Below are 15,810 nucleotides of genomic sequence, written 5' to 3'. Positions count from 1 at the left end.
AGGTTCCTCTGTCCATGGGGTTCTCCAGGCAAGAATACTGGAGTGGGTTGTCATTTCCTTTTCCAGGGGAATCTTCCAAACCCAGGGATTGAACCCACATCTCTTGTGTCTCCTGCATAGGCAGGCAGATTCTTTACCACTGAGCCACCTGGGAAGCCTGGGGAGGGAAGCCCTACGGAATGCCTTTTTGATTGACTGTGAGATGCTGTAGGGAGGGTTGCTGCTGCTGCTGCTGCTGCTAAGTCGCTTCAGTCGTGTCCGATTCTGTGCGACCCCAGAGACGGCAGCCCACCAGGCTCCCCCGTCCCTGGGATTCTCCAGGCAAGAACACTGGAGTGGGTTGCCATTTCCTTCTCCAATGCATGAAAGTGAAAAGTGAAAGTGAAGTCGCTCAGTCTTGTCCAACTCCTAGTGACCCCACGGACTGCAGCCTACCAGGCTCCTCCGTCCTTGGGATTTTCCAGGCAAGAGTACTGGAGTTGGGTGCCATTGCCTTCTCCATAGGGAGGGTTATGGCTCAGGAAAAGACTAAGTGTTGGGTGGGGATGATTAAATGGGTGTGTGTGTTAGTTGCTCAGTCATATCTGACTATTGGACTGTAGACCCAGGACCCCATGAACTGTAGCCTGCCAGGCTCCTCTGTGTGGAATTTCCCAGTCATGAATATTGGAGTGGATTGCCATTTCCTTCTCCAGGAGACCTTCCCGACCCAGGAATCGAACCCAGGTCTCCTGCATTGCAGGTAGATGCTTTACCATGTGAGCCACCAGGGAAGCCCGATTAAATGGGGATGCACATAAATTCCAGGGGAGATCTTCAGTCAGGTCAATGCAGCAAACATTTATTAAGCCTCTACTCTGTACTAGGCACCACCGTGTCACATATGTGTGTGTGTGTACGTGTTTAAGAGAAAGAGACAGACAGAGAGGGAGAGACAGGGAGACGGAGAGAGAGAGGAGGTCCCTTCCTTGAAGGAGCCAGCAAGTGTAGGAAGAAAGATGGTCAGGAGAAGCACACTCTGTGGTGATGGCTTCAAGGAGGAGGGAACAGTGTCTGGAGAGGCCTCCAGAGGGCCCCAGCACTTATTCTTGTTGTTGTTCAGACGCTAAGTCGTATCTGACTTTGTGATCCCATGGACTGTAGCACGCCAGGCTTCCCTGTCCTTCACTATCTCCCGGAGTTTGCTCAAATTCATGTCCATTGAATTATTATTCTTGAAGACCTGGCATTTGACTAGCAGAGGAGGAGGAGAGCTCCTTGGGTCAAGAGGCACTGGCCCAATGGGCGCCTGCCTGGCTGGAAGGGCCTTCAAAGCTCAGGCTACATGGCCTGAGGCTTTCTCAATTCCACATTCCAAGGCCAGGAAAGGAGGCTCAGGGATGGGAATGGGAAGGCTGCTGGTGTCAGAGTGGAAACACCCTCTGGAGGGGGTTGCCACTTGGGGTGGTGAGGGTGGGACTGAGAAAGAAGCAGAAAGGCTAGAAGGGTGGGCATGACTTGACTTGGGTGGCTGGGGGTGGAGAAGTCCCCGAGCTGGATTGTGTGACTGGTGGGATCAGGAAAGCTTTGCTTAGCACTGGCTGAGTCACAGGCCTGAGCTGTGGCCAGAACTGGGTTCTGGGAGAACAAGGTCTGGCCAAGGTCACATCGCAGACTCCGCCCAGTGTCCTCCAACTTCTGCCCCACCCCCTACTACCGCAGACAAACCAGAAGCTTTCATGTGAGGAGCCATGGAGGCTTTATTGACAGCTCTGGGCCTTCATGTGTGCCTCGGTCTCCCCTCTTCACTTCGCTGGGGATCTGTTTGGCATGAGGTTGGAAAGGGGTGGGTAACTATAGATTCGGGCTTCTTTGGTGACTCAGCGGTGAAGAATCCGCCTGCCAATACAGGAGACCTGGGTTCGATCCTTGGATTGGGAAGATCCCCTGGAGAAGGAAGTGGCAATCCATTCCAGTATTCTCGCCTAGGAAATCCCACAGATAGAGGAGCCTGGGGGGCTGCAGTCCTTGAGGTTGCAAAGAGTTGGATGTGACTTAGCAACTAAACAACAACAAAACTATGGATCCAGGAGGAAAGGCAGCTGACTGAGACCAGGGCTGTGAGGATCTGGGGTCAGGGTGGCCCCTGGCTCCACAGCCCAGCTGCCTTTGCAGGCCTAAGTGCGTGCAGCAGCTCAGCTCGGGAGACCCCTCACCCCATCTCTGGGACCTGGTGGGAGGGGACTACCAAATCCTGGGTGGAGGGCCCTGGGGGTAGGGCGGGCAGGGCTGGGACATTCCAGGCTGAGGGAACCCCACAGGAAATTTGATTCCAACTTCTGGTAGTGGGAGGGCAGAGCAAGTCCTGGTGTGTGTGTGTGTGTGTGTGTGTGTGTGCGCGCGCGCGTGCATGTATGTGTGAGCGTGTGTGTGTGTCTGTGTGTGTTTCAACTCACATGTGTTTTCTCATAAACTTTGTGAGTTTGTGTCCACAGTCTGTCAGCCTGTACTCTGAGGGTCTCCCATGAAATTGTGTGTGGCTTGCCAGTGGGTGTGTGAGGCTGGCTGTGTGTGCTGCGTGTGCACGTATGCTGAGTGTCCGTGTGTAAGTGGTTATTGGTGTCTGTGGGTGTCAATGTGTATGTGTGCGTGCACAGGCCCTCTCCTGGACCGCGAATTGGGTCTGTATGTCTCTCTTTGCCGGAATGAGAGTGATGTGGTTCTGGGGTGCCGCCTGCTGCCTCGTGTGTAAGGCGAGACGGTCCTCTTATTCCTGGCTCGGCTGGCAAGGGGCCTGGGTGGCCAGGACCCAGCCACGGAGTGGGTCCCCTCGTCTCCCGCTGCTCCTCCCAACTTCCCGCGCCCGCCCGAGGGGCTCTAGGCGACGGGGGCCTCGGCGCCTCCTGGGCCGCGGGTCCGCAGTCCCGGGCGTTCCCGCCCCGCAGGCCCCGGGGAGCCACGGCAGCCCCCCGCCCCCTCCTCTCTCCGTCCCTCCTTCCCTCCGTCCCTCCTTCTCTCCCGAGCGCGGGTTGCGGGCGGGGGTGGGAGGAGATTTCGCCGGAGTTTCCATTTCATACCTCGCGGCTAAACTTTCTTTCTGTGTCTCGCCTTCTTGCAGTCTGCAGCTTCTCCTGTCATCGGAAATGCCAGGCCAAGGTAAGGGGGCTGCGGGCCGCCCGGTCCCGTGGGGGACTGGAGGGCCGGACGGGCTTGGGGTCCCGGGACGGGAGCGGGGGCGCCGGCGGGCCGGGGGCGGTGCCCCGATCGTCCCCTCCTTCTCTCTTTGTTTATGCAAAGCTCCTGGGCCCCTGAGCGGACTCGGGTCAAGGTGAAGGCGAGGACTGGGGGCGGGGGGCTGCGAGCGGGGGATGGGGGCCCGATGCGCAGGCTCGGCGGCTGCTGGGGGGTGGCTGGCGGAGACCGAGCTCCGGGGGCAGGGCCTTTGAAGGTATTTCCCCTTAGTTCTCCAGGGGGTGGTATGGAGGGGCAGAGGGATGCTTTACAATCATCCCGTGGGCCGCGCGTGGAGCTCTAGTCGGCCGGATTTGGCGGGATGGGGGTCACAGCCACAGGACCGCGAGGGCGGGAGCAGGGGATAGGTAGGGGGAGGAGGGGTGAGGTGGAAAAAGGTCAGAGCTCAGGGTCGCGACCTCTGGGCCTGGAACCTCCTGAGCGACCATCCTACTCTCTTGGCGGTGTCCCACTTTTCGCCCTCGGTTTCCTCATCAGTGTTGCCTGGCTGGTCTTGGGGGAGAGAAAAACCAGAGGCAGGAAGACCAGAGGGTTTGCTTCGTCCTGATTGGCCGAGCTGGCTGATCCCTGGGCTGGCTGTATCCTCTCAGGCCCTGGCAGAAGAGTGATGGATCACCCGTGGCAGCCTTCTGGAGTCATGGGGGTGGGGGCGACACCAGGCTGGATTATGATGGATTACTTGGGAAGGAAATTGTTCTGTCAGATGCGCCCAGCTTTCTGGAGCTGGAAATGCCCTGCCTTAACTTTCCTAGGCAGCCAGTCTGCGGGCCTTCCTCCATTATTGTTAATATCCTCCCTGCCCTCTAACCCCTCCCTTTGCCATTCACCCTTGATCTTTTAGGAAGGAGTTCAGGGAATGGAAGGAGGAGGAAAGATGCTTCAAAAAGGAACTTTGAGCAGCGGAAGCCCAGCAGAGCATCTTCTGCTCTGCTTCTTATTAGCTGGGTAAACTTCTCTGAGCCTCTGTTTCATTTTTAAGGATGTGGGAATAAGAAAAGGCTATTGACGAGGATGAGATGGGATAATACGTGTGATGCCCAGCGCAGTTCCTGAGACACAACAGGTGCTCAAAACATAGCGGGTAATTGATGATTATCAGTTGGTAGCTCTGAGGGCCAAGGGTTACCTTGTAGAGAGGTGACACTTGTAGACCTTGTAGACTCAGCAGGTCTCTCTGAGAGAGGACCCACTTCCTCCTGAGGGACTTTTGCTCAGGCCTTGCTGAGGGCTGTTGTCCTCTTCATCTGGAAACTCCAGGCTCTCCCAGCACAAGTGTCAAAGGCCTGGCTTGTTCTTGCCATCTGGATGGTTTCTGCCTCTTCTGTTGTCTTTTGCTTTTCTGACCCCCTCAGCCTTTTCACTCCAGGTGGGGAGTGAGTTTTTGCTTCTCCTTCCATCTCCTTCCTTGATCTCTTCATTTAGAGCAGAGTTTTCCCACTCTGAATCCCAGAACTTTCTGGTGTTCTTGCTCCTCCCCAATATGCCCCCTCCTTCCTGCACGTGTTTCTCTCAATGACAGTGGACACTTACAGTGCTGTAGGCCTTAGAAAGCACTTCAATGCATTATCGATACTGTTCTTTTAATTCTATCAGAGGATAAAACAGGCTGAAAGATCCTATGGTTTTACAAATAAGGAAACCGAGGCACCCAAAGGTTGAATGACTTTCCCAAGGTCTCCCAGTATAAACCCTCACCCACCTCTGTCTCCGGGCCCTTGTACTTCCTTCTAAACTTCCCCTCCTTGCCTATGGGCAGACATTCCTTGGTCCCTAGCTGCCCCTCCCTCTTTGCCATCCATCTCTTGCAGTTGTGGATGTAGTCAGAGAGGAGAAGGGGATGAATGCACAGTGAAGGGTCTGAGCAGGCTAATGGTGGTGGCTGGGGGGTCGGGGGGGAGTGTTCTGGAGAGGCTGAGAAGTATGATAGAAGATGGCTTCTTGTTGTACAGCTGCCTCCTGTGTGGAGGCAGAGGGATGACAAAGATGACTTCTGGGGGTGGTGTGCAGCCTGCTTGGTACTTCTCATATATGCTGGGAGTCAGAATATACCAGGCTGCAGCAGCCCTGCTCTGCCCAGCCAAAGAGGCCAACATGGAGGGGAGAGGTGGACTGCCAGGGCAGCAGCCAGCCGGCCGGACAGATGGGCCTTTTGTAGGATTTTCCTCTGTAGGAAATGGGACCCACTGGTGCTGTGAGCTCCACCCAGCTGGCAAGCCTCTCCCCTAAAACCACAGTTCTTACTACCACCCTGCTGTTTCCTTTTGCTGGGAAAGGGTGATGTGAGCCCCAGAACACACAGCAGAGCTCTGTACTCCAGCTTTTATAACCAGATCAACTTGGAGGTCATCTCATCCATCCCCCTGCCTCTAGACAGGATTCATTAAATCAGTGTTTTTTGAGCTCTTTCCATGTGCCAGACATTGTTATAGGTGAACAAGACCAAGAAAGCCTTTGCCCTCATGGGACTGACATTCGAACATGGGAGACAGATGATAAATAGGCAACCAAGTTATGAAGGAAATGAGCTAGAGTGGAGGTTAGAGGATGATTAGGCTAAGTGTCCCAGGGAGACTCCTCCAAGGGAGTGTTGTGTGAGGTGAGACCCAAATGATGTTACATGATGATTTGAGAGACGGAAAGAGCCAGTACAAAGTTCCAGAGGTGAGCTGAGCTTGTCACACTTCAAAGAGGGCTGTGTAGAGTAGAGAGCGCTGGAGAGGAAAGAACTGGAGGGTTTTGAGCAGCAAAGACATAAGCCGCCCTTCACTTGGAGAAGGCCATTCTCACCTTGAGCCGGCAAAAGGGCAGGAGCAGGGAGATGGGCCGAGGCGGCTGACGTTGCCCACGTGAGAGTGGCTGGCAGTATAGTCCCTGGTGCTTGAGGGAAAGACGGTGAGAAGGGACCAGACCTGGGGTGCATGGTGGGCCAGAGCCCAGAGCCTGGCTAGTAGAGGGGGTGTTGGCTGTGAGAGATAGAATGGGATGACTCCCAGGTTTTTGGCCGGAGTCACCGGGTACACGTGGTTCCATTTACTGAGACAGATGAAGTGTATGAGAAACTTCCAGTGAAGAGGGTGCCGGGATGTCTGCTTTGTTTGGTCTCTTGTTTCACAGTTCCTTTCCCACGCACTGGGGAATTCTTGCTGACGTTGATCCTCCTCTGTCCTCTCAAATTCAGCTCAGTCTGGCCACCCCTCTAGTAAGTGGCTGGCTCTGGATGCCTAAACATTCTTTCGCTCAGGCTGTTCCTGCAGCATGAACCCAGGACTCTGAGAGGTGCCCTGTTATTTATAGTCACAATACAATGTAACAAGTTACCCTCAAATTTAGTAGCTTAAAGCAGCCCACACACAGTTTCTATGAGTCAGAAACTTGGGGGTGGCTTGGTGGGATTTGCTTCTAGCCTGGGGTCTCTCCTGGGGTGGCAGTCCAGATGTCAGCTGGCGCTATAGTTGTCTGAAGGCCTGATGGACTGGATCTGTTCCAGGATGGTTTACTCTTGTGGCTAACAAGTTGGGGCTGGCTTTTGCCAGGAGGTATCAGTTTTTTGCTACACAGACATCTCCGTAGGACTGCTTGAGTATCCTCACAACATGGCAGTAGCTGCCTCAGAGTGGGTGAATCAAGAACACAAGGCGGAAGCCTTGAGTCTTGGAAGACGAACACCGTTTCTGCGATATGCTGTTAGTTAATGCAAGTCAGTCGCATTGAGAGGAACTTCCCTGGTGGCTCAGACGATAAAGAATCCAATTGCAATGCAGGAGACCGGGGTTTGATCCCTGGGTTGAGAAGATTCCCTAGAAAAGGGAATGGCTAACCACTCCAGTATTCTTGCCTGGAGAATTCCATGGACAGAAGAGCTTGGTGAGCTACAGTCCTTGGGATCACAAAGAGTCGGATACAACTGAGCAACTACCACTTTAGCCCCATTGAGTGTGGGAAGGGCCTTGGAGACAAGAATCATTGAGACCATTTGGAGGCTGACTTCCACAGATTTCCAGGAAGAGAGCAAAACTGATCTGGCTTTTGGAAGGTCTCAAGAGTGGTGGGAAGGGCAAGACATAGGAATTAGATTTACCTGGATTTGAACTCTACCTCTGCTGCCTTCCAGCTGTGTCAGCTGGGTTATAGAGGATTAGGTGCCCATTGGCACATAGTAGGCATCTTCTCCTTTCTTGGAACCATAGGCAAAAATAGAAAAAAGCCCGTATATTCTGTGCCTCATTCTTTGCAAATTGGAGCTGTTTGAGAGGAAATGCTGGAAGAGGGGCCCTAGTGCTCAGCTCAGAGTAGACTGAGCTGTTTATTACACTTAGAACTGTTGAGAGATATGATGCGCCCTCAACTTGTAGAATAGTGCCTGTTTGGTAGTAGAGGTTCCATGAAGAAATAAAGGAGTGGAATAAAGGAATGTTGAGAAACAAGAAGTTCCTATGTAGCGAGAGGCTGAGGGAGTAGATGAAAGCAGAAAAAAAGGAGCAGAAAAACCATTTTAAAACCCCTTCAAAATGCTCTCCTACCACTTGACACAAAGATGCTCCAAATAAAGAATTCCCCGGTGGTCCAGTGGTTAGGACTTGGTGTTTTCACTGCATGGGCCTGGGTTTGATATCTGACTGGGAACTAAGATCCTGTAAGCTGTATGGTACAGCCAATAGAAGAGAGAGAGAGAGAAAAAAAAAGATGCTCCAAATAATAAATCTAGTCATTTACATTTTCTAGTTGGGATACAACTCACATATCATCAACTGATAAATTTGTACATGTTTATAACGAGATCAAGAGCTAGAACATTTCTAGCACCCCAGAAGCAGTCCTTATGCCCCCTTCCAATCAGTATCCCCCAAAGGTAATTGCTAGTCTTACTTATAACATCAGAGATTAGTTTTGCCTGCTTATGAACTTCATATAAATTGAATTATGCAGTATGTTTACTTTCGTGTCTGGCTTATTTCACTCAGCATTATGTCCGGGAGGCTCATTTGTGTTCTCGTGAGTTGCGGTGGTTCATTCTTTTTTTATTGCTATGTTGTATTCCAGTAGGTGAATAAACCACAATTTATTTATCCATTCCATTGTGTATTGCCTTTTGGGTTATCTCCAATTTGGAACTATAATGAACACACCTACTACGAACATTTAATCACCTGTATCTACACTGAACTTTGTAATGCACAAAACATTTTCCCTCACCCTCTCAGTCCTAAGAGGTGGGCAGAGCTCATGGGAGCCCCATTTTATAGATCTGTTGTTGAGGCTCAGGGAGGGTCTTGGCTAAGGGCACCTTGATGTCAGTAGCTTTCTGGTACTGCCCTGGGAAAAATGGGTGGGAAGCAGGTGAGAAGGGAAGTGAGTTGAGAGCGAGCCAGAGAAACGGAGACAAATAGAGAGAAGGGGCTGATTCAGGCACTGGCATTTCATCGTGGTTCCTGGAAGCCCCACTCTCTAGTTGCCCCTCCAAATCTCTTTTTTAAAAAAGCTAGTTCCATTAAAAAAGAATATTTATTTTTGGCTTTGCAGCGTCTTAGTTGGGGGGTCTTAGTTTCAGCCTGGGGTTAGTTGCTCTGTGGCATGTGGAATCTTGGCTTCCAGACCAGGGATCGAACAAATTCCCTGGTCCTGCCTAGACCCCCCAGACTCCCTGCGCTGCCGCCCCTCACCCCGCCTTCCCCCGCATAAATTTCTCCAGGGGAGCAAATTGTGAGTTTCCCTTAGTCCCCACCCTTAAGTCTCATAGGGGTCCTCGTCTTTCCCCATTGTTTCTCTCAGTTGAGGATTTAAAATGAATGGCCCAGGATTTGTCTTCCACTTTTATTTGAGCACGTGCACAGTGTGTATATACACAGTAGATTTTCTTCTGTTTTGCTTTTCTCCTCACTTGCCTGCTATAGGGTTCCACAGTCTCCATATACATTTGTTCATTTATGTATTTATTTAATATTTTAAAGGAGATTTTACATTTTCGGTTGGTTTTCTTTTTATTTGTCATTTTAAACATAGTTTGTCTTTTAAAAATTTATTTGTAAAATATTAGTGTATGATATACAATGTTGTGTTAGTTTCTGCTGTATAACAGCTATATGTATACGTATATCCCCTCCCTCTTGAGCCTCTCTCCCATCCGCCCCACTCTTCTAGGTCATCACAGAGCACCCAGCTGAGCTCCTTGTGCTATACAGCAGCTTCCCACTAGCTATCTGTTTTACACGTGGTAGTGTATGTATTCACATACATACTCTCCCAATTTGTCCCACCCTCCCCTTCCCACCAGGCTGGTTGGTTTACAGAAAAGTTGCAAAGATAACACAGAGTTCCTGTGCAGCCCACACCCAGGTTCCCCTAATCTGGATACAGTGTTTGAGAAAGCCTCTTTTGACTCCTGATCTGCCCCCTTGTTTTGAAAGCAGTTCTAGCAGACAAGAGTGGCTCCTTCCAGCAAAATGCTGGTTGTCCATTCCGGGTCTGATAAGAATTCAAAGAGCCAGGTAGCTGCAGAGCAGGCAAATTGCTGGGACCCACACCTCAGCCTCCAGGCAGTCCCTTCTCACCTTGCTTCCTTTACCTTCTCCTGCCCTTGGGCTTCCCTGGTGGCTCAGATGGTAAAAGCGTTTGCCTACAATGCGGGAGACCTGGGTTTGATCCCTGGGTCAGGAAGATCCCTGGAGAAGGAAATGGCAACCCACTCAAATACTCTTGCTTGGAAAATCCCATGGACGGAGGAGCCTGATAGGCTATAGTCCATGGGGTCCCAAAGAGTCAGACACGACTGAGCCACTTCGCTTCACCCTTGGGCTTCGTTGGTGGCTCAGTGGTAAAGAATCCGCCTCCCAGTGCAGGAGACCCTGGTTTGATCCCTGGGTTGGGAAGATTCCCTGGAGAAGGAAATGGCAACCCACTCTAGTATTCTTGCCTGGGAAATCCCACAAACAGGAGTCTGGCGGGCGGCAGCCCACGGGGTCGCAAAGAGTTGGACACTACTAAGCAACCAAACAATAACGATAACACCCTCTTCCCAGCCCTGGCTCCTCGTTTCCCTCTGCACTAGGGGCATGAAGGGAGGAGGCTGCAGCAATGACTTGGTCCCCTCCCCTGTACCAGAGGGGTTTAAATCCCATCCTTTAAGCTTGAAAGGAAAGGAAATCCTATAATTAACCCCCATCTTTCAGTCACATTATTCAATCACATTACATAGCACCTTTCCTGCTCTCTCATAAACACACCTGCAGCCTCCCTGTGCAGTTGTTGGAGACTTGCTGTGTTTTCCTGCTACTGAGATAGCAGGATAGCAGGAGGAGGTTCATGGCTCTAAGACCCATCGATTGCTCTGAGTGCAGTGAGTGTTTTGGACTCGGAAACAGACTGTTGAGTTTAAATGTCTTCTACATTAACAACTGGCTGTGTGACCCTGTCAAGGGTTTTAACCTCTCTGAGCTCCAGTTTCCTCATCTGTAACATGGATTATAATAGGACCTGACTTGTAGGGCTCTGTGATACCTGGACTAAAATACCAAGCTCAAAATAAGTGGTCAAAATGTTGCTAATATTTATTTTGTATTCTTCTTGCTGCTTCTAACTCTGTTGTTGTTTTGTAGCTAAATCGTGTCTGGCTCTTTGCAACCCCATGGACTGTAGGCAGCCACCCTTCCCAGGCTTCTTTGTCCATGAGATTCCCAGGCAAGAATACTGGAGTAGGTTTCCATTTCCTTCTCCAGGGACTTTTCCTGGCCCTGGGATCAAACCCCTTCTCCTGCGTTAGCAGGTGAATTCTTTACCATTGTGCCACCTGGGAAGCAGAGAGTGAATTCCCTGGTGGTCCAGGGATTAGAACTCTGGGCTTCCACTGCAGGGGCAGAAAAAAAAGGTGGGGAGAATTTGAGGGACCAACCAAGGTTGCTGAGGGCACCGGTGTCAGGCAAGACTAGATGCTGACATGTGTTTGGCTTCTCTTTTCCCTCTCCACTGTCAAGGAAGAATGAGGAAACAGATGTCAGCAAATATAATTTGTCTTTTGCTTACTTGCTTGCCTCAGGGCACCGAGACCTGTAGTCATGGTTCCAGATCTTGTCTGTACTTTAGGATCACTGGGGTGCTTTAAAGATAGTGCTACCTGGGTCCTCCTCCCCAGGGAATCTGATTTAATTGGTTTGGGCCATGATCCGGGCATTAGGGTTTTTGAAAGTAGCCGCCAGAGTTGGGAGTGTAAAATGGGGCAACCATTTTGGAAAGCCGTTGACCATTCCCTAAAAAGTTAAACATGCATTTGCCTTATAACCCAGCAATTCCACTCCAAGATATTTACCCAAGAGAAATGAAAACACGTCCCTTGCACATAAATTCTTAGCAGCTTTATTCATAATAGTCCCAAACTGGAAAAACTCAATTAGTCAACAACAGCTGAATGGACAAATCGTGACGTAAAGTTCCCGTGGAATACTACTCGGTAATAAAAACGAATGAACTCTTATTATGCGCAGCATCGCTGATGAATCTCAAAAACACTGGGCTTAGTGAAAGAAGCCAGACACAAATGGTAAAAATGGTTCCATTTTTATGAAATTCTTAACAAGGCAAAACTCTCATGACAAAAAGCAGAGTGGTACTTTTCTGGATCTGGGGGGTGGTGGGAAGATTGTTTCCAAAAGCGTGTGAGGGAACTTTTTTTTGGACGGTATATAGATGTCCTTTATCTCGATTGTGGTGGTCGTGCTTACCCAGAGTATGTATTTGTCAAATTCACTGAACTATATTCTTAAAAGGGATGCCTTTATTGTATATAAATTATGTCAATAAAGTTGATTTAAATAAGTTTCCCAGCTGAGTCCACTGTGCAGCCAGTCTGGAGAATCGCTGGTCTGCAGCTTTTGAAGACCCATCTCTGCCCTTGCTGTCTTGGTCAGCACCCAGCACAGTGCCTAGTGTATAATAGCGCTTTCAGCAGCCAAGGACCTCTCCTAGTCATCTTTTTTTTTTTTAATAGCAACTTTATTGAGGTGTAATTCACATACAATACAATTCACCCTTTTAGAATGTATGATTCAGTGGTGTTTTGTGTATTCAATGTTGTGCAGCCATCACCACAGTCAATATATCATCTTGAAACTTCATACATTAAATTTTTTTTTATTTTACTGAAGTATAGTTGATTTACAATGTTGTGTTGATTTCTGCTGTACAGCAAAGTGACTCCCTTATACGTTTATATACATCCTTTTTCATTTGCTTTTCCGTTATGGTTTATCGCAGGATATTGCGTATTGTTCCCTATGCCATACAGTAAGACCTTGTTGTTTATCTAGTCTCTAGATGGATTGTGTGTGTTTAGTCTCTCAGTCCTGCCCAACTCTTTGCGACCCCATGGACTGCAGCCCACCAGGCTCCTGTGTCCGTAGGATTCTCTAGGCAAGAATACTGAAGTGGGTTGCCATGGCCTTCTCCGGGGATCTTTCTAACTAAGGGATTGAACCCAGGTCTCCTGCATTGCAGGTGAATTCTTTACCATCTAAGCCGTCAGGGATGTCCATGAATACTGGAATGGGTAGTGTATCTCTTCTCCAGGGGATCTTCCAGACCTAGGAATCGAACTAGGGTCTCCTACATGGCAGGTGGACTCTTCACCAGCTGAGCCGCCAGGGAAGCTTGTTCTATATATAATAGTTTGCATCTGCTGATCAAAGCTCCCAGCCCACCTCTCCCAAGCTCCCTCTCCCACTTGGCAACCAGGTCTGTTCTCTGTGTCCATGAGTCTGTTTCTATTGCATAGATAAGTTCATTTGAGTCACATTTTAGAGTCTACATTTGTGATGTTGTATATTTGTCTTTCTGTCTGACATTTCATGTAGTATGGTAGTTTCTAGGCCCATCCTTGTTGCTGCAAATAGCATCACTTCATTCTTTTTATGGCTGAGCAGTATTCCATTGAATGGCACCCCACTCCAATACTCTTGCCTGGCAAATCCCATGGACAGAGGAGCCTGGTAGGCTGCAGTCCATGGGGTTGCTAAGAGTTGGACACGACTGAGAGACTTCACTTTCACTTTTCACTTTCATGCATTGGAGAAGGAAATGGCAACCCACTCCAGTGTTCTCGCCTGGAGAATCCCAGGGATGGGGGAGCCTGGTGGGCTGCTGTCTATGGGGTCGCACAGAGTCGGCCACGACTGAAGTGACGCAGCAGCAGCAGCAGTATTCCATTGCTTGTGTGTGTACGTACATACGCTGCATCTTCTTTGCCCATTCATCTGTTGATGGACATCTGTTGATGGAAACAAACGTCCTTGTTTCCATGTCTTGACTATTGTAATTAGCGCCGCTGTTAACACAGGGGTGCGTGCATCTTTTTGAATTAGAGTTTGAGTATACAGTGGGATTGCTGAATGGCAACTCTTTTTAGCTTTTTGAGGAACCTCCATACTGTTTTCAGTAGTGGCTGTACCAACTTGCAGTCCCACCCATAGTGTAGGAGAGTTCCTTTACCTCCATACCCTCTCCAGCATTTGAGAGACCCCATACATTTTAACTGTCCCTCAACCCCTCTCCTTCCCATACCCTGGCCCCAGCCCTAAGCAACCACTAATCTGCTTTTTATCTCCACGTTATTTCTCTATTCTGGAGATGTCATATAAATGGAATAGCAGAATGTATGTTCTTTAGGGCTGGCTTCTTTCACTTAACATAATGTTTTTAAGGTACATCCTTTTTATGGCCTAATAATATTGCACTGTATGAGTATACCACATTTTGTTTATCCATTTATCAGTTGATGGACTTTTGGATTGTTTCCATCTTTTGGTTATTGTGAATATGCTGACATGAATATTCGTGAGCAAGTTTTCATGGGGATATATGTTTTCTTTTTAAAAAAAATTATTTATTTTAATTGGAGGATAATTACAATATTACAATGGCTTTTGCCATACATCAGTATGAATTGGCTCTAGGGGAAACAGTGTCAGACTTTATTTTTTTGGGCTCCAAAATCACTGCAGATGGTGACTGCAGCCATGAAATTGAGACGCTTGCTCCTTGGAAGACAGGTTATGACCAACCTAGATAGCATATTGAAAAGCAGAGACATTACTTTGCCAACAAAGGTCTGTCTAGTCAAGGCTATGGTTTTTCCAGTGGTCAGGTATGGATGTGAGAGTTGGACCATGAGGAAAGCTGAGCGCTGAAGAATTGATGCTTTTGAACTGTGGTGTTGGAGGAGACTCTTGAGAGTCACTTTTACTGCAAGGAGATCCAACCAGTCCATTCTGAAGGAGATCAGCCCTGGGTGTTCTTTGGAAGGAATGATGCTAAAGCTGAAACTCCAATACTTTGGCCACCTCATGTGAAGAGTTGACTCATTGGAAAAGACTCTGATGCTGGGAGGGATTGGGGGCAGGAGGAGAAGGGGACGCCAGAGGATGAGATGGCTGGATGGCATCACTGACTCGATGGACATGAGTCTGAGTGAACTCTGGGAGTTGATGATGGACAGGGAGGCCTGGCATGCTGCAATTCATGGAGTCGCAAAGAGTCGGACACGACTGAGTGACTGAACTGAACTGAACTGATACATGTGTCCCCCCATCCTGAAGCCCTCTTCCACCTCCCTCCCCATCTATCCCTCCAGGTTGTCACTGGACATATGTTTTCACTTCTCTTGGCTCTATCTATCTAGTTATCTCTACCTATGAGTGAAATTATGGGGTTCTGTTTTAACTCTACATTTAACTTTTTGAGGAACTGTCAGGCTGTTTTCCAAAGTAGCTAATATTAGTTTTCTAGGTCTGCTGTAGGAAAGTATCACAGACTGACTTAAAACAACAGAAATTTCTTGTTTCACAGCTCTGGAGGCTTAAATGTCCAAAATTGGACCATATGCCTCTGAAAACTGTAGGGAGAAGCCTTCCTTGTGTCTTTGGGTGGGTTGCTGGCGATCTTTGATGTTTCTTGGGTTATAGATACTTCACTTTGATCTTTATCTTCACATGGTATTTTCTCCGTGTGTCCTCTTATCATCTTTTCTCTGTGTATGTCTGTCTCTGTGTCCAAGTTTTACAAGGACACCAGTCATATGGGATTAAGGCCCACCACAATGATCACATTTTAACTTGATGACCTCATTAAAGACTCTACTTCCAAATAAGGTCACATCTAAGGGATGAGGAATTAGGACTTCAACATACCTCTTTTGGGGGTGGGTACACAACTCAACTTACAACATAGCTGCACCATTTTATATTTGCACCAACAATGTATAAAGATTCTGATTTCTCTATGTCCTCATGAATACTTATTTGACTTTTTGATTATAGCCATCCTAATAGATATGAAGTGATATCTCACTGTGGTTTTGATTTGATTTCCCTGATGATGATGTTGAGTATTTTTTTCAAGTGCTTATTGGTCATGGGTATATCTTTTGTTGAGAAATGTCTTTTCAGATTCTTGCCCATTTAAAAAATTAAATTATTTGCCTCTTTATTGTTGAGTTATAAGAGTTCTTTGTATGTTTAGGATACAAGTTCCTTATCAGATACGTCATTTGAGATATATTTTCCCCCATCCTGTGGATTGTCTTTTTACTTTGTAGCA

General features: G+C 48.6%; 1 protein-coding gene and 1 long non-coding RNA gene across 14 annotated transcripts in view; one reads left to right on the top strand and one right to left on the bottom strand.

The window, feature by feature from the left end:
- The window catches only part of TNS1 (tensin 1), a 216,229-nt gene that overhangs the window by 23,809 nt on the left and 176,610 nt on the right, over positions 1-15,810 (top strand). For all 12 annotated transcript variants that reach the window (XM_061384478.1, XM_061384457.1, XM_061384530.1 and 9 more), the window contains one exon: positions 3,098-3,135. In XM_061384478.1, coding sequence (XP_061240462.1) covers positions 3,098-3,135 — 38 coding nt within the window. The remainder of the gene's footprint in view (positions 1-3,097; positions 3,136-15,810) is intronic.
- LOC133228771 (uncharacterized) lies at positions 1,665-7,506 on the bottom strand. Of its 2 annotated transcripts, none has more exons than XR_009730359.1 (3): positions 7,310-7,506; positions 3,057-3,110; positions 1,665-1,964 (listed from the first exon to the last, which is right to left on the bottom strand). It is a non-coding gene; the product is annotated as an uncharacterized LOC133228771 (long non-coding RNA). The 2 variants fall into 2 exon arrangements; XR_009730360.1 differs by having other exon boundaries at positions 1,665-1,926.

This window comes from Bos javanicus, chromosome 2, assembly GCF_032452875.1.
Source record: "Bos javanicus breed banteng chromosome 2, ARS-OSU_banteng_1.0, whole genome shotgun sequence".
NCBI classification, from domain to species: domain Eukaryota; kingdom Metazoa; phylum Chordata; class Mammalia; order Artiodactyla; family Bovidae; genus Bos; species Bos javanicus.
The sequence above is the reverse complement of the archived record's forward strand: the minus strand, read 5'-3'. Positions and strand labels throughout refer to the sequence as shown.